Raw genomic sequence first — 21,910 nt, forward strand, 5'->3', positions numbered from 1 at the left:
TGGACCCTTCTGTGTAACTCAACCATTTTCAGAGTGCCTTTATGTCCATCTCATCACCCAGATGAGATGATAGCCAGAAACTGGGTTGTCTCCAAGCCGTTTACATACAAGGACCTGGGTTCTAAGGGCCAACATGTCAGTAACACACCACAGTTGTGAGAAGCTGTTTTGCTCCCTTCCTTGGGGCCCAGCCTGAATCTAAACATGAAGTGATTCACGTGCCCAGGCTCAATGGCCTCATGTGATTTTCTGTAAGGCAGAAAGAGTCTGGGGAAGTCTACAAAGAGAAGCGGGGCTGGTCAACGCCTCAGGCTAAACAATTTCAGAGACCTAGATGCATGTTGGAGTAAGAATGTGAAAACCCACCTTCCCAGACCAAAATCTCAGCATCTGTACTTCCTCTAAGTTCCAGCAAGCAGCAGCAGATTCGCCAGGCACTTTAGGGGAAAAGAGCCAGTCATGGGGCCTTTCCATCCCATAAAGCGATGTGACTTTGAGTTCTGACCTTCCCACCTGACTATTACTAACCACACTGCCACATTAAAGCACAGCCTGAGGCCCAGCAGGCCGGCCACGGGCCCAGCAGGCACCAAATCTAAATACCAACGAGACAGACTTGCCCTGGAATATTTCCTTTATCTGTCAAGACTCTCCCCATTAGAGATTTAAGACCACTTGCATGTTGCCTACAGGGAGCTTCTAGGAATTATGAAAAAGCAGCTCTGTCACTAAAGTCATGAGGAGGATGAGTCTGAAGGAAAAGAATGTTGAGGCAGACGTGACCAGGTACCTGAGCTGAGTGAGGTCCCAGGACTCAAACCAACACATTTCCCTTGTTTCTCCCTTAGCTATAGGAGCCACACGCTCTCTCCACCACCCTCCCACCATGAAACTGACTCCTGTGAGCACACAACTTTCCTCTTTGTCCCAAACACCTCTGTTCCAATGAAGACCCAATCAGCTAACCCTTTAACCTAGCACTAACAGGCTTGGCTGAGGACAGCTCCAGAGTGTGATCCTGAGAAGCCTGAGGTTTCTACAGAAGCTACAGCAAGGCCAGTAATTCAGAATCCCAGGACTCAGAACCCTAAAGCAATCCCAGACTGCTGTGGGCAGATAACGGAAGTATCAACTTCTCCTTCCCTCTACAATAGGAAAGGCAGGCAGACAAGAGATAAGTGGATGGCCTATCATGCTGGTGGGAAGTGGCACTTGGAGAACTAGAGATTTTCAGACCGTATTTCTGAGGGAGAATCTCATGGAGCCTAGGCTCGCCTTGAACTATGTAGATGAGGATGGCCTAGAACCTCTGATTCTCCTCCTTCCAACTCTCAAGTGCTGAGATTCCAAGTGTGTACCACCATGGCTGGTTGATGTGGTGCTGGGGACCAAACCCAGGGGTTCTGCTAAAGAAGCACTCTACCCCTGAGCTACATCCCTAGCCCCCAGAGCCTGTGTACAGACAAGGCAACAGGGATAGTTTTGCTTTCTTTTAATGTAAACAGAATACACAAACACATTAAAAACCCCACCATGACACAAGAGAACACACAGAGTTTTATATATTTACAGGCCATAGTAATCAAGAGGAAACTGGCACATCTGACTTCGGGAAGGCTTGCTCTATCTTCGATTATATCCAAAGCCAGGGTGCAGAAGCTGTGGGATCTATCACTTCTGGACAAAACTCAGCAGGATGCTGGAATGGCATCAATACCCCCAGAGCACAACCAAGGTGCTGACTTTCTGTTCTTGGCCCTCACACAGCCCCTCCTTCTTGACCAGCTGACATGCCAAAGCTGCTCAGGAGTCAGTGTGACCTTGAGATTCAGCTGTCAATAAGAAGGGACGCAAGGCCCATCTCAGCTTTTCCCAGCCTAGGGCTAACTGTGAAATGGGTTGCAATCAATCTGATCCAAGAGGGGAGGGTAGACACTGGGCAAGTGGAGGAGGAGTAGATCCCAGCTTGGAGATGACTGCTCCTGAGTAGGATCCTGGGAATCAACCAACCAGAGGGCATCCTAGATTTACTCACAGGCCCAGGGCTGGCTGTGGAGGACTCAATGGAGCTGTGCTGCCACCTGGAGGGCAATCTGGGCACTGCAGCAATGATGAGGACAGTCCCTCGGGTGTGATGAGATCATGGTCTCTTTCAATCCTCCTCATTGCAGCAACTCTTCCCAGGAAATGGGCTTAGAGAAGACCTCCCTTTCTAGCCACAGGTCATAGTTCATTTGGAAGTCCTCAGGTAGATCTACCCGCTGGCCCAAGACGCTCTGCAGGCAATTGTCCACTGGCAAGAAGTCAGGGTTGCTGTGGGTCCGGTCATAGCGCCGGGCATTGAAACGTTCGATGTTGGCACGAAGGGCACACTCCTCTGCCTGGAAGTCCCAAGGCCGGGCATCAAGATCTGGGACAAAGCAGGAAAACTCAGTTAGGAGTCCAGCCCTACAGCAGCTCCCCATGAGTAAGAGTGTGATCTTTAACCAGGAGATCACCTCCAAACCCCATCCTCAGGAAGATGAATAGAAATTCTTTCCCAGAAGCAAAACATAATCAAATATACGGAGAAAACCCAGATCCACTGAGAAAGAGCCTTGCTCCCCAAAACTCTGTAGACCAGATGGGAGAGCCCCTGGAAAAAGCACTTTTCTAACCCTGAAAAGTTTCTCCTTGGTTCCGGGGACAGAGCCCTGAGCCTGCCTCATTTGCTCCTAGTCTCGCCTCCTTGACAACACATCACGTGCTCCTTGAGCCCGGCCAGATACTGGGTATAGTGTTGCAGTGTTCTGACTGTGACAATGACTGTGACAACGTAACTCACAGCAACACCCAGAGAACAGTTAGACAGGAGAAGATACCAGAGGCCCAGAAACAGGAAGTGCCATGCTAAGGTCCATGGACCAAGTGCAGCTGCCCTCTGTACCTGTGCAGTCTATCCTGACAGAGGGCACACTAAAGAGCAAGGCTTCTGTGTATGCTGGGATCTGCAGAGCAAGCCTTAGCAGGTACTGCGGGATCACACTCTGTCCCAGAGTCCTGGGCGTGACGGAGGCTGGCTGCCAGCAGACAGTGGGCTTTAAAAAGAAAGCTGTGGACTATGGGACAAGGGAGGTGAGTGAGTGTCCCTTCTCTTAGTGTTTGACTTCATCCCTAAGGGAAGTAAGAAGCTGATCAGGAATGTACTCAGGAGGCAACAGTAGAGGGTGGGTATGCTGAAAAGGTTACAGGAGCCAAAGCAGAGGCAGACAGAGGGGCGAAAGTGCAATCAGAGCCAGCCGGGAGCTTTGGATTTAGGCAGCCAGAAGGCAGTTGCAGTAGGGATGAAGAGGGGCAGAATGTTCTGGCAATTTCTAGAAAAGACATGATTTAGATTGAAGGGACAGAGAAGCAGATGAGCCCAGACACTGAGCAGCTTTCCAAAATCTTGCCTGGAGCTCCCACAAAAACTAAAGCCAGACCCCTTTCTGTGCCTCAGGGCAGAGACAACTGAGGTCTCACAGGCAAGGAGTCAAAGTGTACCTTGTCCCACCCTTCCCACTCCTGCTTCCTGAGTGGCCTCACCATTGCCATAGGCCCAGTCATCGTTCAGCCGATGCCGCACCTTCTGGTAGATGGCAGACATGGTCTTCATGTTGCTCTTGCGCCATTGTCGCCCCAGGTACTTGGTCTGCACTTTGAGCAGCTTCAGCACATAGAGCTGCATCATGGCTTGCTTCACCTTCAGGGCCCGCTTCAGGATGGGCGCCGACTTGAACACCACCAGCATCTGGGCAGGCACAGTGGCGGCCATGGTGAGCAAAGGAGTAAGTGTGTGTGCCACTACCACAGTCACTTAACACTTCTGGGGTAAGAAACAGGGCGACAAGCCATGCAGTTTCTCTTGAACTCACTGGTTTGCTGGTACACGGAGTTTTAATCACTAAAACCAGCAGAGCTACAGGCAAACCACAAAGGTTAGTCACCCTAATAATGGATCACTCTGTAATCTCATTTCTGAGAATTCATGGACCTTCCCTGTCCCAAAAGCATCCCAGGGTTAAGGCGGCTCTTGGACTCCTGACTATCATTTCCCAATCAGGACAAAGAGGCTACGGGAAAAGTATCTGTGAGGGTGGGTTTGTTTCAGAACATGACTAAGAGTCTCTTCCAGCTTCCGGTTCTACTCAGCAAAGAACCAGAAGTCTGCAGAACTGAATGAGGACAATGCTGCCTCACAAGCCCCACCCTGAGGTCCCCTTGTCCCAGGTGAGGGGAGGCGCTGCATGTGGTACTGTTCTGTGAGTCCCAGGCTTACTGCAGCACTGACTCACCATGGTCCTTGAATGTTTCCACTTCGTTAGCTTGTTCAAGATCCGAAGCAGATTGATGCAAGAGAAGAGGTTCCTCCAGCAAAACTGGTTGTTGTCACCAGCTTCCTGCAGGAAAAGCCAGGGACAATCACAACTCTCACACTAGCTGCTCAGCAGTGTGCAAAGGCCTTCACAAATACACCACAGTTGGCCATGCCTCAATGTTTCTAGCACAAAGTCCCCTTGTCTCACAGCCAGTTAAAGGGAAAGTCCACCCCACAAGTTGACAGAGAAACAGCAACTCAACAGACTTTTCCTGTAGGAAATATGGCCCCAGACTTCAGTGGGAAGATGCAGGCAGCTTGAGTAGGCAAGTTCTAGGTTAGTAGCCTAGAACATGCTCCCTGAATAACTCTAGCCCAATCCCCAATCATTCTGCTCTATAGCATCCCTCCCCCTGACTTTATGGCCATTTCTGGCACTTTAAAAGCCAAAGGTGACCTATTCTAGAAGACACCTCTATGTTTGTGTTGGGGGAGGCAACCCTCATACCAAAGGGATAGCCAGGAGGATCCCAGCCACTCACCAGACTCTCTGCAGTTAGCTCTGGAAGCTCATTCACCACGCAGTGAGGGTAATCCAGGACGGAAATGCTGCAGAATGCAAGAAGACCCAGGTGCTCACCGTGAGCAAAGGCTGGGTCTGCCAGAGTAGCCATGATTGATTTGAAGCAGAAGTCGGAATCTACCTTCTTGCTCTACCTCAGTTTCTCTGACTGATGAGGAAATGTGTACATGTACAGTTTCCCTGTGCCTGGACCAGTTAGTCTAATGAGTAACTGTAAGGGGTGCAGAAACTACTGCAGCTTTCCCGTTACACAAATCTAGACGGTGAGGCTCAAGACAACTGATTTATACCAAGCCCTCTTAGAAGCCACAGCTAGCTGGACACTTCCCTTGTGACGGCTCACACTGATAAGCAGGTGCTATCAGGTACAGCTGGCACAGGTGGGTATTAAGTATCAGACAAAGCTTTACAGTGCACAAAGCCAAGCTCCTTACAGAGAACTGGGAGGGGAAAGGGAAGAAGGACAGAAGTGGTAGTGAGGACAACTCTAGAGCCTAGGATGAGAGCTCCTGGTCAAACACAAAGTCACTAGACTAGCTAGCCTCAAAACTGACACACTGTCATTTCACTTTGTCTCCTGATGTCAACAAAGTGTTGACTCATAGATGCTCAGAAAAATGTCTGCTGAACAGTCTCCGTGAAGAGACCAGCTGGAAGTCCTGCCATCTGGCTATACCACCCTTTCTTGGTCCCTGGTCCTTATCACCTGTTCTTGGCAGTGATGTAGGACATGATGTTTTGATTGAAGAACTTCAGGATCAAAGGGATGCAGTTGGCAAAGACCAGGTGCTGGGCCATGTATTCAAACTGAAACCAACAGAAGAAAACTAAGCATGCCTCTTGGGACCGTATTCTCTTTTCTCCAGAGACAAAAGCCTTGGCTGGAGAACCTCATATTAGAATGCTCATGCAGAGCTCCAGTGGGCCGAGCCCTATTCTCTTGGGCTAGGGGAGCAGCAGGGACCGAGGCGCTGGCCCAGCGCACAGGCAGGCGGGTAGGGACCGAGGCGCTGGCCCAGTGCACAGGCAGGGGGCAGACCCACGGGTACCTGGTAGACATGGTTCAACTTAAAGTGCTTGAGCAGCAGCAGCAGCACAGCGGAAATGGCCTTGACGATGACCTCTTTGTGGCGGTTCACGTCCACCCCCAGCTTCATGCTCTGCAACACTGTGGTGCTAGAAACACAAGTGCCTGGTGAGTCACCGTCCTCCCAGGTGTCCACAGTGGGGACCGATTCCAGAACCCTCTGGCAAGGGCCCACAGCCCGCAAACATTTCAGAGGTCAGCCTTAGGGGTCCATCTACCCATCTCCCAAGCGATCCAGTTTGGCACAATTTCTATCTTCCCATGATCCGCCCAACACATTCTCAGTCCCTTCCTCTGCTTCTCCTCCAAAAAGGAACTTCTTTTCCAAATTCTCCCTACGCTTTGGCCACCCTATTAACTTGAATTCCCCAAAGTATGTTCTGTGGAAAACCAGCATGTGGAGAAGTTTCATTCTACAGTGCTGCAATGAGGGACCCTGAAGTTCGATAAATTTAGGAAGCACTGTCATATGTTTCTTAATTCAGGACTTCTCACTGCAAATCTTCAGAAGAGGAAATGCAGTATTTGATCATATTTCCTAGGACCATCAAGATGGCCTACTGTTCGGTGAACCTCCCTCTGGTATGAGCCAATCCCTGCCTCCTCCCTCACCTGGCCACCATCACCAGACCAGGGCAGGATCCGCTCAGAACAAGGTGGTCCTAGCCAGCAGGCGAATCAGGTGTGGGCCTGGGTCCTTCTCAACATAGAATATGACCTTAGACTAGACCTCAGGCTGTTCTCTCACATGAAAAGACCTGTTAGCCAGAGAGGAAGAACCCCTAAGAGTTTCACTCTCTCCTCTGAGATGTTTGCCAGTATTCAGCCTGCCAGTTCTCTGGCCAGGAGAGACTCCACCAGCACGGGCTCTGTGGTGGCTAGCAAAGAGACCAGAAGTTACCCCTCCCACTCAGGGGGTGCCAACCACACGGCTCTAGGAGGGCTCTGAGAAAGTCTACTTTCCTATCTATTTTACAAAGGAAAACCGGCATTCCTAATTTACTTAGGATTCTGGCTAAGTCATCTCTCTACCTAGGGAAACTTATGCAGTAGTTTCTTTCATCTGAATCAGAAATACCCTAGACTTAACCAGCAGCAAAGCTAGGCCAGCAAAAGAAACCAACCTGAAAGACACTGGCCCTCTTCCCTCTACCCATTCATAGCACTGATACTCACGGCATCTCCTCAGGCAGAACATCTGCCAGGATGTTGATTGAGTCCGTTTTGGCTTTTGATGTGGGAGCTGCAGCCAGTAGGATCTTCAGGAGGGCAATCTGGAAAAAGCAGACCATTCAGATGGGCATCAGAGTCCAGGGTCATAATGGAGCAAGCCCTGAGAAGTGGAACTCCTGCAGGTCTGCAGGTGGCAGGAGCCTTGTGGGGTGAAGGGGACCAGCCTATGGGGTATCTCACCACAGGTACCTACTGATAGGCCCCAAGAGAGGTCCCAGACCCAGAGCACTCACCATATACTGAGGCAGGCTGGGGAGTAAGCCTTGGTAGAGGGTTTCTGCAGGAACTTGCTCAACTTCCTCTTCTCCCTTTAGTACAGAAGTCACAAACACAAGCCTATGTCCAGGCTACACTCTCCTGAGCCCGAGTCTCTAAGCATCCAGGTGAAGAGTGACACTGATGACAGTGTGCCGAAGCGTCACCTGGGACAGTGTAGTCAGTTCTTACTGTAACACTCTTCCTAAGGCCCCACAGCCACGCTGCTAGCAAACACCAGTAACCCCAGCACTGCTTAGGCCGAGACAGGCCTTTGAGGCCAGTCTGAGCCGTATAGCAAGGCCATCTGGGTTAGAGCTAGATGCTATCAAACCAACAAGTAAATAACAGAGAGAAGGTACTAGTCTATCACTGCTGTTCTTTTACAGGCAGGGAACAGAGCACCGAGAGGTCAAGTTTTGTGCTCAAGTTGCCATTCAGGGACTGAGAGAGAGAGTGGGACATGGACCAGAATCTCTTCAAGGAGAGGCCGAGCCCTGGAGCAACTTTGTAGACCAGGCCCTGCTCAGAGATGAGAGCAGTTGGGGACTCCATGGCTGTAGGCATCTTAACTCACCCCTGAGAGAGGAGAGCGAAGGAATTCCTCCTCCATCTGTGCCTGGACCTCTGCAATCGATGTGTACTTGTGCTGAAGAGAGGCAGGAGAAGGTGCTGAGAAAAACACCCTTAATTCTCTGGCCACACTCCCCACCCCGCACACACACACTGGCAAAGACCCAAGATTTTACTCTGGTCTTCTGAGAGAGGGCTAAGTCACAGCAAAGATTCCCTAATGAAACTGCAAACTTCTAATAGCTTTCTAAGGAGGCATCTACTCTGACAACCTCTGTGAAAAGCCCATAGTCAATTAGCAAAAAGCAAACTAAGTGGAGGAAAGGGCTTTCAACAACAAAAATGACAGGAGAAAAGACATCAGAGGCCAAACTAACTGTGTACTCAAAAAGTGTAGCTGCTGAGACCACTTGTCATTACCAGTTTCAAAATTGGACTTAAAAATATTATAGTCCAGATACATCAGAAGCACTCCTGTGATCCCTCACAGCTCTGCCCCCCACCCCCAGCAGTGAGCACAGGAGAAAACAAGATGGTCTTGGCCCCAGCCCTGTCTTTAGATCCCACCTGCCTGCCTGCTGAGCGCCTGTGTCCTGTCTGCCTGCAGCCGTCTAGGACTGGGTAACTGAGGCTGCCTGATTTCTAAGCATGCTCTTAGCACACCACGATGGTGCTCATACCTCGCTCCCCAACCATCCTATAAACAGCAAAGCTGACAATGTCATCTCCACCTGGCCTCCTCTCCAACCTTAGAGCTTGGCTAAGGAAAAGGGAAGGCTGCTTACGGGCTCCTTGAACTCTGAGACTGCTAGCTAACACATCTCTAAAAGAGGGCACACTTAAGAAGAGGTGCTTCCCAGGCTCTTGCTGGCAGACAATAATCCTGAACAGCTTGTCCCTTCTCACTTTATTCACCTGGGACCAAACAAGGCCAAAAGTTCCCTCCGGGCCACTTACCTGTTTCAGTGTCTTGATGCTTTCGTGGATTGGCCTTGGCAGCCCCACCACTGTGCTGGTGTCACTGGGGAATAAAGAAGGCCTTGTGCTGAGCCCAGACATCCACGCGCCTGTCCGCTGCCCCAAGGCCAGGCGAATGGACTTCAAAAGGAACTCAGGTCACACTCACCTGCCTAGAGTGTAGCCTATGAACTTGCTGCGGCTGGATTCAAGGAACATCTCAATGTCTTTCTCTCTACCAAAGAAGCAGGGACAGATTTTATCAAGTACTGTCTCAAGGTGTGCTACTGTCACAGGCCTGTGTTCTAATAGACAAAGCATTTCCAAATTGTGATTCCAAGACAAGGAAAGATCTCTTACAATCAGGGGAAAAAATCTGAATTCCAGATATTTTGATTTTTACATAATTTTGTTGGGTTCATAAACTTAAAATATATTTATATTTCTATAATATGCATGTCCAGCTGACTCAAAATCAGGGAGGTATATTAAACTTAAAAGCACAGTTTATTCAAACAATAGTAATATTTAATACTTTCAAACACTAAGAAGTGTAAGAGATAAATGAATCGTTTATTTTCTTGTCTCAATAGAAACGTCTTGGCTTTTGGGGTGACCTGTTCTACATTCTTCTCACACAACCCAGAAAGCTGAGGACTTACCCCTTTTACATCAGCTCATATACACATCTATTCATTAAGCTGCTGCCTATAAAGATACACATCTCCAGCTACCTCCCCATCTACTGACTCACCCAATGATACTGTCCAATGCATTAAGTGGTTTTGTAAAACTCTTCATCTATCATTTTTATATAAAAAGCCATATACAACTCCAATGAGTGGGGACAGGTTTGCCTAGATACACATTTTATTTTTTCCCTGTCTCTCTTCACTATCAAGTTTGATCAGTTCAAATTACTGACATAGGAGTTGCACAAGGGTTATTTTGTGTGACATCAGCAAAACCATCCTCCCAGACATGCCCAGGATAGCACAGGACAATTTAAGGTTATCTTAGCCTTGCAGAAGAGCTTAGGTCCACACTGGCCTGAGGATATGAGGGCCCTCACTTCAAGACGATTCTAGAACTCTGAGACTCACCTGACCTTGGGAGCCCAAGGGAGCCCTTTGGGGCAGGTAAGTCTGTCAGTCTGAGGGTGCTGTAGTGGGGGAGGCATCACCTCATCTCGCTCAAGGGGAAAAGTCTCCCCCTCCAGGCTGTTGTCATCATCATTCTCCTCCTCCTCTTCTCGAGAGTCATCAGCCTTATAGGGATCCCGTTCATTGAAGGCATCTAAATTGTCCTGCTTTATCAGAGCCTGAAAGCACAGGGAAGGGGGCTGAGAAAGCTGGACAACTAACGAGATGACGGCAGAGGGAAACCGTTCAGAGGAACGAAAGGTGTCAGATAGGGAGCTGGGAACATAGAGAAGGAGCTGGGACTAGAATGAAATGACAAGTCACTTCTTGCTCTAGCGCCTCAAGAGCTGCCACGATCTAAGTATCCACTATCCACTGGGCCTGGAGCTGGAGACAGTGTCCTTGCTGTGGACTCCTCTGATCAGCCTGATAGGAGCTGATTTCTAATATCCTGCTTGCCTCAAGAGCATGTGCTCACACCCTACCCCGTCCATGTGCACTTTGAGATCTCTCAGGAGTCCTGGGCCCTCTGTTGCCTCACCTTGTGCTCCCGTCGGCCCCGTTTCTGCTGCTGCTCAATCAGGTCTGAGGCAGAGGCTGGTGGAGAGGCAGCCCTCATGTTTCGGATCACCTTGATGCTGTCCTCAGGCAGTGGGGGAAGGCCAAGGAGAGTACGCTTCTCAGCCTTCATGCTCTGCAGCTCCTCAAAGCCTCCCAGTGTGCACTGTGTAAAATGGAGGTGCAGAGCCTAGGTCACCATGTCCTTGTTGATATCACTATACTAAAAAGCATGCAAGACACCATCAGAACCCAAACCTTTATAGAGACCCACACAGCCCCTTGGACAAAAAACTAAAGCCATCCAAGGAGAATTCAGAGCTCTCTCTACAAGGAACAAGAGAAAAAGAGCAAGGAAAGAATGAAACACCAGCTGGTGGAAGCTGGTGCAGGATGCATGCAATTCTGTACATATGATATAGTCTCTCATTTTAAAAAGAAGCAGATTGAGCAGGGTGTGGTGGCACATACTGATAATCCCAACTCTTCTGAAGCTGAAACAGGAGGATCACCAAAATTAGAAGTCCAGCCTAGTGTACATAGCAAGTTCCAGGCTACTCAAAGCTACAGAGAGACCATGTCTTTAAACCAACCAACCAAACAAAGCAGGGTAGAGCCAGTTCTTACAAATGTCAGCTGACTGATGCTTCAAAGCTGTGCATGTCAGTCTTCCAAACAAAACTAAAACCTACTGTGTGTTGCTCAAATAAAATAATATACTAAAAAAATAAAATAAAAACCTCTCTAAATTCACTAAATTCAAGCTCTAGCCCCATAGTCACTGTGGCTACTCAGTGCCACTGTGTCTGAGTAACTCAGCTTTCCTCTCAGCCTGAGTGAGGCTTCCTGAGGAACCAGCAGGTCTGGTCAAGATAAAGCTTGTACAGACCCTGAGAGGCTCTAAACTCACCGAACTCTGGCTGCAGATTAAAGGGAAGACCCCACTCAGCACAGTGCTCCTCCTGGAGAGAGGGCTCCCTGCTTGCCCTGGGCTTGGTATCTGACAATGCCCCATGCTAAGTGTGATGGCCAGCCCACCCAGCATCTACTCCCTCCCCATATAGAAACAGTCCATTTCACAAGACACCCTCGGGAAATAGGCTAGCTAGAGGCTCACTCTTGCTTCCTTCAAAAGACATCTTACCGGGTTGCAGAGAGAGCTCCGCTGTTCAAAGTTAAGTTCAACCCAGGTAACAAGTCATCTGCCCACTGGACTATGACTACATCAATGCCATCTTTGCCTCAAACCACTTTTACAAACACAGGTTTGGGAGTGGTCTCCAAAGAGGCATCTTGTTCGAGGATGGCACTGCTGTATGATTAGAAATGGCTTTAACAAAAGCCAGGAGCCAATCTAGTATGACACAAAGGCCATGTCATGCCTGCCCCTACACAGCACTTTTTTCCCTTGAGACAAGGTCTTACCATGTAGCCCTGGCTGTCCTAGAACTCACTCTGTGGACCAGGTTGCCCTCAGACTCACAGAGATCTGCCTGCCTCTGCCTCCTGAGTGCTGAGATTAAAGTTGTGCACCACCATGCCCTGTATTTCTTTTTCATCTCTTTTTTGGAACTTTTTAAAAACTGAGCCTGGGAGCTATACTGAAGCTGAGGCAGGAATATTTCAAGTTTAAGGCCAGATCTTGTGTCAAAATAAAAAGTAAACAGCTGAGGACACGGCTCAGTGGGTAAGAGCACTTGCTTCAAAAAGATGAGGATATGAGTTTAAATCCCTAGTACCCAGGTAAAAAGCTGGAGAAGTCACACATTAGCTAGCCTGTAACCCAACAGAATCAAGGGGTTTGCTGGCTGCCATCTTAGCACCAGGGTCAGGCAGAGATCCTGCCATAAGGGAATACAGCAAAGAATGACAGAGCAGGAAACTATGGTCTCTTGAGCATGGGTGTGTGCAGCTATACACACATGTTCATGTACTACATACATGTACCAAAAGCATACCACATGCACAGAAAATAAGCAAATAAATAAAAAGTAAAAAGAACACCAGTGTAACTCAATGGAGTCTGTTTGCCTAGCATGCACAAGGTCCTAGGTTCAATCTGTAATACCACTAAACAAATATTTTTTAAACAAATTAGCTACATATTCACATAATTCAGTATTCAAAAAGAAACGTAGTTATTCATCATTATCCATGGGAGACTAGCTCCAGGAATTTCCCCTCCCCCCTCTCCCACAGGAAGATATCACATCCCTCAGAAGATGGAATGGTATTTGCATACAACCTGTGCATAACCTTCTGCAAGCTTGAAATCATACCTAGATTATCTGTACTACCTAAAACTACGTAAGTCATCACTATACTAGTTAGGGAACAGTAAGCACAAAGTCTGTACAGCAGCACAGATGCAAACCTGATTCCTTGACCTGTATTTGGATGCATATATGGATGAGAATTCACAGGTACTGAGGGCCAACCATACAAAGACGTCTCTTTCCTGCCTTGTCTCCTAGCATATAAGTGCCCCCAAGAAGATGCTCACCAATACAGTCTTCCAGAGCAGCAAGAGAACTTTCTTCATGGGGAAGTGGGGGGCATGGCCGCTGCAAAATTTGGTCACCATCCCGAATAGCATGATGGCAAATGGCTCGTTGTTGTACAGAGGGGAGCCTGGAAGTGATTCAAAGATATCAGGACCCCAGGCAGCAACAGGACCCACCCAAAGCCCTCCAGTCTCAGCTCCCAGGCAAGGCCTGAACAGAGGACCTCAGGTCCTACCCAGCTCAGCTCTGAAGGTCTGTCGCATCGTTCTCCACTCGGCCTTGTCACCCTCACAATCCTGGTGTACAGTCTCCACAATCAGGTACATGATGTTGAGCAGAACCCTGGGCACAAGAACCAGTTCATAAGAGAGTAAGACGGGGACCAAGCGGCACTCTCAGCAGGGAGTGGTGGTGTACGCTTGTAATACCAGTTCTTGAAAAGCTGAGGCAGGAGGGTCTCAAGTTTCAGGCCAGCCTGGGCTAGATAATAAGCTCTAGCCTGGCCTAAATCATATATGGAGTCAGTCTCAAACAAACAAAAATGTGAAGGAGGAACCCTTGGGCTTTCTCACTTCCTGACTAAGATGTAAACACCTATGCATGTGGTAGGAGAAGGCTGTCATACAGAGAAAACCCAAGAAGAGAAGTGACACCTGAGGATTCTTGCTCAGGCAGAGCCTGTAACTCATTCTGTATCTCCAAACATGAACAAGAATGGCCTAAAGAATGTACTGCCCTAAGCCTCCTGAAAAGAAAAACAGAACTGACTAGAGTAAGTGACTGAGGCCAAAGCAGGCAGGATTACAGAAAGAGGGCAGAGTTTACCAGCAGAGTGGAAAACAGGAGGTGAAATGCGGAGATCCTGACTACAGTGAGGAGAACCAGAGCTCAATTCCAAAACCAGATTTCAATCCTAAAGCATGGGAGGACGCCCCTGTTCTTTAGCAGGGGCTATTCCTGTGCAGCCAGGAAGCATGGTGGCATTGTCAGGATAACCCCACACAGATGGGGATCAAATTGTGTACAACGGGTGGTGGGAGTCCCAGAGCAACATCCTGGTTTCTGTCTACATATAAAATACTCTACAAACGGCCAGGCTGTGGTGGCGCACGCCTTGAATCCCAACACTCGGGAGGCAGAGGCAGGCGGATCTCTGTGAGTTCGAGGCCAGTCTGGGCTACAAAGTGAGTTCTAGGAAAGGCGCAAAGTTACACAGAGAAACCCTGTCTTGAAAAAACAAAAACAAAACAAAACAAAAAAAAACCCTCTACAACCAACTCCTTAGCAGCTCTATTAAGTGGTTTGACCTTGAGTTCCTCTGGATTTTCCAGGTCCCTCCTCTCCCCTAAGATGGCACCTCATCAAGGCCTACTAACGACTCCCAGAGAGCCTATCACTTGAGCTGATTAGTGTGCAAAAGGAATGCACACACAGCTAAGAAATGCTCAGTCTTGCTCTGAGCTCACTGTCTGGCTGCTCAGGGTATCAGGCTTGCAGCTTGTCTCACCTCAGGTCTGTGCTGTCAGCCAGGGAGATGGCAGGCTTCCTCACTGCACTGCTGCATGCGGCACTGTTACTGCGGAGAGATCGAAACCAGCTTGACAGGGTAAGGGAGGTAAGTGAGCCCTTGACAAGTCCTGTCCCATCAGGCAACAAGATGCCAATATGTTTAGGCTCTACACGAGACCTTAGGACACCACACTAGTTAAGAACTCAAGCCCTGAGCCGGGCAGTGATGGTGCACACCTTTAATCCCAGCAATTGGGAGGCAAAGGCAGGTGGACCTCTGAATCTGAGGCCAGCCTGGGCTACAGAACAAGTTCCAGGACAGCTGAAGCTGTTATACAGAAAAACCCTGTCTTGAAAAACCAGAAGAAAAAAAAAAAACAAACTCAAGCCCTGGACCAGACTGTCAAGTCTCAAAGTATGAACCCTGGCTGTAGCTCTTACGTTTACTAGTTAGGTATACATGGGCAAGGTCGAGTCGACTTCTCTGTGTCTAGTTGTCTCATCTACAAAATCAGGGGTGATAACAGTACTGAAGCCATTAACATGATTTAGTAAACATAATGTCCTGAGAACAGTGCCTGAGGATGTAGTACTCGGTGAGTGTTTTTAGTTACAACCATATTGATTTTAATGTTGTTGTTGTTTGTTTTTGGATATGTTCTAAGTAGCTCTGGCTACCCTGGAACTCACTATGTAGACCAAGCTGGACTCCAACTGACAGCAATCTCCCTTGTTTATGACGGCGGTTGGCCTTAAACGACAGTAGCTGCCCTGTCCAGGGGGACAGGCTTTGTTGTGTGCACGTGTCAGGTCTGGGCTTGGTGTACCGCTGAAGGGAAAACACAGAGGGAGCTCAAGATGAGAAGTTCCCTTCGGAGGGGTGTTTTAGGCATGGGCGGAAGCTGCCAGGTACCAATGCTCCAGCATTACAGACCACGTGAATCCAGCACAGGAACCCATCACTTTCTATTAGTCACCTCTCTCTATTATTATATTTTCTCATCTCTCTCTATTATATTATTTTCCAAGGAATCATTAAGCAGCTTCTCCATTATTCAACCTTATATGTTCCAAGGAGCCTGAGAACAGATCCTTTACCTTCAGTGACCGATTTACCTGTCTCAATGTTATTAGTTCTGTAAGCTCTGACCCACTTCCCACTACTCTCTTTCCCTCCCCTCCCCTCTTCTCCCCTCCCCTCCCCTTCTTCCCTATTAAAGCCCTTCAACAGAAGTGCTCACTCTATTTCCATGTTCAGAAGCTCCACCAAAGCATTGAACGTGCCCACCTCCAGGAGCAGAAAGACGTTGTAGCGCATCCAGAACTGCACTTCTGCCTCTGAGCTGCATTCTCCAAAGGTACCTGCAAATACAGGCCACAGCTTACCAAGACCCGCCATACATAACTAGGCACTGTCACTAGCAGGGGGACCAGGGGGTCCCTGGGGACATCATCACAGTACCTTGGGCAACATAGAGAATTGCACGGGCCACCTTAAGTCTTTTCTCCCGGGCAGTGACTTCCAAGCCATCCAGAAGCCTCATGGCATGGGTACGGTGCTGGTTGGTATCCAGCTCGGTCCACTTCTTGTCTGTCACTGAAGGACAAGAGACACTTATAACTGAACCCACATAATTCCTCACAATAGAATGGACTGTGTTAATCTTTCAAATCAGGACAATAACAGAACCAGAAAGACAAGTTACTCCTTCATAAGGGATAAGGCCACACTGCTGTTCGGTGAATTGGAATTCCCATCAGAAGGCCCAGAAGGCCCATTCTACATGTCACATCTGGCCTTGAACAACTAGTACAACAATTTTCTCATATTCCTGGATGTCTTAGATCAGTTTGATGACGAAGAGAAACCCTGTCCTCTCCTGATACAATGTAAAGAGTACCAAGAAGTGGGGGGAATGATCTCACCATGGATCCGGAAGTCCTCCTCAAAGCATTTTCGATTCATCAAGAATTCTGGTCCTTCTGTATAGCTGTAAAGCTCTGTCAAAGAACAAAGTCTCCTCACCATTACCACACTCCACATCAGTTCTCACATGCAGCAGAGGAAGTAAGGCATTCTACTCAACTCTACTCCTGCGTAAGTCACAGTGATTTTCAGGCTACTCTTTCTAATTACTGAGTGGGGAAGGCCTTAGTGTTCTGATGTACTCGACAGAGGTAACACTGGCCACTTTGAACTGGAATGTCAGTGGAGCATAAATCTGGGCATTTCTAGTATGATATGCATTAGACTACGCTGTGTCAGAGGCTGTTCATCACCCTGAATATGTCTTTAGTGTCACCTCCTGAATAAGGATCATGAAAGGCTGGAGAGGCAGCTCATGCTGTCCTCATATTATACACCAATAACAGTAACAGCGACAGATGTGCAAAGATTCAAGCACAGTTGCTAGCATTCCTGTGACTCCCTACTGTGTGAGAGATCACTGTCCAGTTGGTGTACGGCAAGGAGCACCTTAACTGCCTTACCCGGAGACTGGGCAATAACCAATTCAGGTGACTCCAAACAAGATCCTTCATGGAGATAAAGGACAATTCAAAATTACAAGACATGTGTCCAATCTAAATAGCTAATTGATGTTTTATATACCATTGATAGGAATAACTAGGGAAAAATGATATCCAGTCTTAACTTTCTTAAGACCCCAGTCAAAACTCCTGCAAAGGACACAAAGGTCTAGACCTTACCTGCAAGCTCTGCAGCCCACTTGTCTGTGTCAGCATACTCAAACTCCAGGTCTGGAGACTCAGAATAGCCCTGATGAATGGAAAGAACTTCGCATAAAAGATCCTCCTGAGTGTTTTACAAAGGGATAAACACAAATGCCTCAGAGACACTGTGGCACTACATGACATCACTGCCTCTACTTTTTTGATGTTTTATCATAGTATTTGGTCTCCTAGACTAGCTGAAGTCCTCTTTAAGCCCTCTCCAACGCCCTGTATTTCACCTTCAAAGCACCTACTATAAACTATAATCATTCAATGGATTTCTTTTTTAATCATCTTCCTTTCCATGAGACCGCAAGTTCCCTGAAACAGAAACTCTGTTTTGCTGACCAATGATATCCATTACATAGCTGCTCAATATAAACACAAAATTTCTATTTTGTGCATCGACTGACCAGTCCATACAGTACTAAATATCTAGATGTTTCACTTCTTTCTGGACTGTGGGTTATAAACAGCTAAGGACAAAATGAGTATTGAAACCCACAGTACCCTGTTCTTATCTCAATTTTTAGTGAGAACTGACAGACAGAGAAAGCAGAAATGGAACAGATTGGCCTCCCTCCCACACACAGGAGAGAATGCAATGACAATCTGTTAGAGATAGGTGATTCCTGAGAATGCGCCATCTTGGAAGACTTGTACTGGGAAGAGAGAAGCAGCAAGAAAAAGAAACGAATGAAGGCAGTCTTGATTAAAATGTACTTGGAAGACCAGAGAGTACATTTCAGTGTAGGGTACCTAGTATGTGCTACCCTGGGTTTAATCTTCAGCATTGGGGGCTGGGGGAGAAGCAAGAGAGATGGAGGGCGGGGTGAGGGAGCACCTTATAACAGATAACGACCACTGACAAAATGACATCCCTCAAACAGTAACTCTACTCCTTATTAATGGACAATAGTGGACACTTTCACAAGCTACTGAGTTTCTAGGCTAGGGATACAGTTCAGTGGTAGAATGATTACCTAACATGTATAGGGTCCTGGGTTCACGTCCCAGTACCACCAAAACACAATTAAAATCGACAGCAGCACACATTACTGAGGTTGAGTTTTTCATTTACAGAACAGGAATGACAAAAATCTGCTTGGAACTTTTCTTATGACTTTTTTTTTTTTTTTACAATTTCATACATGTTGTATATATAATGCATTGTGATCACATTCGCCACCAAATCCATTATTCTTTCTTATCCCCTCCCAATGTACTTATGTAGAGACAAAGTTTTACTGTGCAGCCCAGGCTGGCCTTGAACTCTGATCCTCCTTTCTCAGCTTTCTGTGTGTTGAGACTAGAAGCATGCTTGGCTGCCTTGGCTATCTTTGAGGACTAATAAAATTTACATAGCACACATTAGAGCGCTCCTCCAATGTCAGCCTCCCTGTCCTCTAGACACTGATCAGACTCCCAAACTACTGATTTCAGCTGTCACTAGAGGAAGTATGCAGCATCAACATCTCTAAGGCAAGGAGACAGATCTCTCTATTTGATGGGCCTTCCAGATGTTGACTCTGGTGAAATTCAAGGATAGAAAGAGAAATCAAAATGTATAATAGAGGTTGAGGATGTAGCTTGCTTGGCAGGACAGTGTTGGCCTAGCTTGCACAAGGCTCAGAATTTGATTCTCAGCATCACAGAATAAAAAAATGCATAAAAATGTATTTATCTGACTATTTTTCAGCTAGTTAGGAAAATGTAAAACTTCTTTACCTGCTGAGCCATCTTGCCAGCCCTAAAATATTTCTTAAAAAGATTGATTTTAGCCGGGCGGTGGTGGCGCACGCCTTTAATCCCAGCACTCGGGAGGCAGAGGCAGGTGGATCTTTGTGAGTTCGAGGCCAGCCTGGTCTCCAAAGTGAGTTCCAGGAAAGGCGCAAAGCTACACAGAGAAACCCTGTCTCGAAAAACCAAAAAAAAAAGATTGATTTTATTTATGCATCTTCTGTGTGTGTAAGTGCATGTGTGCATGCAAGTTCCCATATGGGTTAGAAGGAGGGTACTGGATCCCTAGGAGCTAGAGTAATAGGCAGTTGTGAGCCGCCCAATATGGGTGCTGGAATCCAAACTCAGGTCCTCTGAGAGAGCAGCAACTGCTTTTAACCACTGAACCATCTCTCCAGCCCCTTAAAACATTAAAAGAAAAGAAAGTCTGAGAGTATAGTTCGAGTCTCAGCATCCTCTTCAGAAAAACTGAACAAGTCTGGTCATTAAATAAGGTGTGCTCTTGCCAGGTGGTGGCGGCGCACACCTTTAACCCCAGCACCGGGGAGGCAGAGGCACTCATATCTCTGTGAGTTCGAAGCTAGCCTGGTCTCCTGAGTGAGTTCCGGGACAGGCTCCAAAGCTACACAGAGAAATCCTGTCTCAACGCCCCCTCCCCAAAAAAAGTAGGCTCCAAACTTAAAACTTTCATACTCCTTCATACTTGAAAGATCACTGAGAAGTAGCCACTGATGATCCATTGTTCCACAATAAAAGATTCCTGAAGGGTCCATCTTCTGTTCTTTTCAAAAAGGCCACTCAAAGCTCAACCTCTCTACTCTGGGCTTGTTCATTTACAACGTGTTTTAGCAGGGTTTGAGCCTGCAACAAAGATGTTTGAAAGGAACTGATTTCAGAGCTCTAAAGACAGTATCATTAGTCTCTGGTTCGAGCTGGAGCATCAAATTTGGATAATGAGGGATTCCCTCTCAGTAAGTGCCTGACTGCTCATCACATTGGGAGTTGTCTCAGGTGGAGACTGCATAGTAAGTGCTCTGGGAATGAATGTGCTGATTAAGAAGCCCTAAAATGCTGCCATGGGTGTGTGTTCATTCATGAATTCTGCAAACGGAAGCAGTGGGAGGAATTTTAACTTGGGGCGAAGTGAATAGCTCGATACTGCTCAGGCAAAGGGAAGCACAGCTCACTAGCAAGGAGAATCCTGCGCCCTTTGTGTACTTCTGATCCTTAACAGTTCAGCACTGGGTTCACTGGGCATCCAAAAATACTTGTCAGTGTCTGCCCATGGCCTGATCCTGCACTGAACTTAGTATGCTCTCTCTGTTACTCTCACACCCTGGGGCCAAGCAGCACTAGAGATACAAACTCTGTTCTAAGCGCCCACAAAACTCTCCGGGGTCCCTTCGCTGACAACTGGCGTCGCCCACCGCCCGCCCAAGAATAGAGGCCGGAAATGATGAGGGGCTAAGAACTCATGCAGACCCCCTACTCCGTACCCCTGGGCTGTGCCTCAGGCCACGCCCCCAGGAGCAGACCGGCTGTCCCCAGGACCTTCCCCCGGGCCGCAGAGGAGTTCGTGGCAGGGCTCCGGGCTTCCAGTTTCTCCAGCAGCACGGTTCTCGGTAAAGTGACAGCCAGCCCCCCAGCCCGCCTGTCAAGCCACCCGGAAGCCCGGCCGGGCCCGGAAGCTGCCCCGGCCCCGCGACCCCCTCGGCCACCCGCCCAGGGGCAGCCTCGCCCCCCTGCAGCTCTGACCTCCGAGTCTTTGCGCTGGTTGCGGTTAAACTCGCGAGCTTTGCCCCCCGGCAGGAGTCCTCCAGCGGCCCTCGGCGCCCCGGGGGGAGGCTGTGCGGTGGTGGGCGGCGGAGGAGGTGGCGGCTGGGGCTGCTTGTTGTTCACAATCAGAGGGCCGGGACCGGCGGCTGCCGGCTCCATCTTGGCTGCTCCACACCCCCGGCTCAATTCTCGGACGGGCTCCGTCAGGCAACTCTCGCGTGATTTCCTCCAGGAAATTTCCCCAATCGCCATATGCAGTGTGGCGGCGTGTGTTGAAAGCCGTAACTGTCAATCATCTTCAGGTCTTTCTCCTCGTCATTTAGTTTCTCTTCCCTCCTTCCAGTGGAACTAAGAGACGTGCCATTGGGCTCGCAGGAACCCCTTTAAAGTGCCTTTTGATCCGTGAGATTTAACACCTTAAGTTAATTTAGTTGTCTCTTCCTTTCTGCATGATGAAAGGGAAAATTAGGGAGACATCAGTAAACAAAGGAATCCCTTACCCATAGGTCTAGCTGAAGCCTCTTACTAGCAGAGAGGAATTTCAGTACAATTAACAACTGGTTATGGCTCCCCAGCCCAAGCTGGAAAACCTGCAAGTTTGTAGGACTCTGCAAGAAACCCCTTGTGCGACCCTAGGGACTCCTGGTTTTGCTTTGTCAGACTATCCACCCAAGGCACCTCTGGAGCCTCGTTTAATCTTATCAAAAGAGAGGGAAAATGCACAGGGGTGGAGGGTCTCTTTTTTTGTTTTCTTTTTTAAGACAGGATTTCTCTGTGTTGCCCTGGCTATCTTGGAACTCACGCTGTAGACCAGACTGGCCTTGAACTCAGAGATCCACCTGCCCCTGCCTCCAGAGTGCTGGAATTAAAGGAGTGCGCCGTCATCACTACCTGGCTGGAGTGGGGGATTTCTTAGCCATGTAA

At 48.2% G+C, this 21,910-nt stretch overlaps 1 protein-coding gene across 1 annotated transcript; it reads right to left on the reverse strand.

The window, feature by feature from the left end:
* Positions 1-1,477: 1,477 nt before the first annotated feature.
* Positions 1,478-21,168, reverse strand: Strip1 (striatin interacting protein 1). Its single transcript, XM_052731215.1, has 21 exons — positions 20,966-21,168; positions 17,447-17,516; positions 16,664-16,738; positions 16,200-16,334; positions 15,979-16,099; positions 14,736-14,804; positions 13,464-13,570; positions 13,228-13,355; positions 10,708-10,890; positions 10,128-10,345; positions 9,194-9,259; positions 9,025-9,088; positions 8,072-8,143; positions 7,473-7,547; positions 7,183-7,280; positions 5,969-6,095; positions 5,626-5,726; positions 4,879-4,945; positions 4,314-4,418; positions 3,565-3,769; positions 1,478-2,410 (listed from the first exon to the last, which is right to left on the reverse strand). The coding sequence occupies exons 1-21, from the start codon at positions 21,143-21,145 to the stop codon at positions 2,163-2,165; spliced, it is 2,514 nt and encodes an 837-aa protein (XP_052587175.1). The 5' UTR covers positions 21,146-21,168; the 3' UTR covers positions 1,478-2,162.
* Positions 21,169-21,910: the final 742 nt, after the last annotated feature.

Source organism: Peromyscus californicus, unplaced genomic scaffold (genome assembly GCF_007827085.1).
Source record: "Peromyscus californicus insignis strain IS unplaced genomic scaffold, ASM782708v3 Scaffold_9__1_contigs__length_137607984, whole genome shotgun sequence".
Classification (NCBI taxonomy): domain Eukaryota; kingdom Metazoa; phylum Chordata; class Mammalia; order Rodentia; family Cricetidae; genus Peromyscus; species Peromyscus californicus.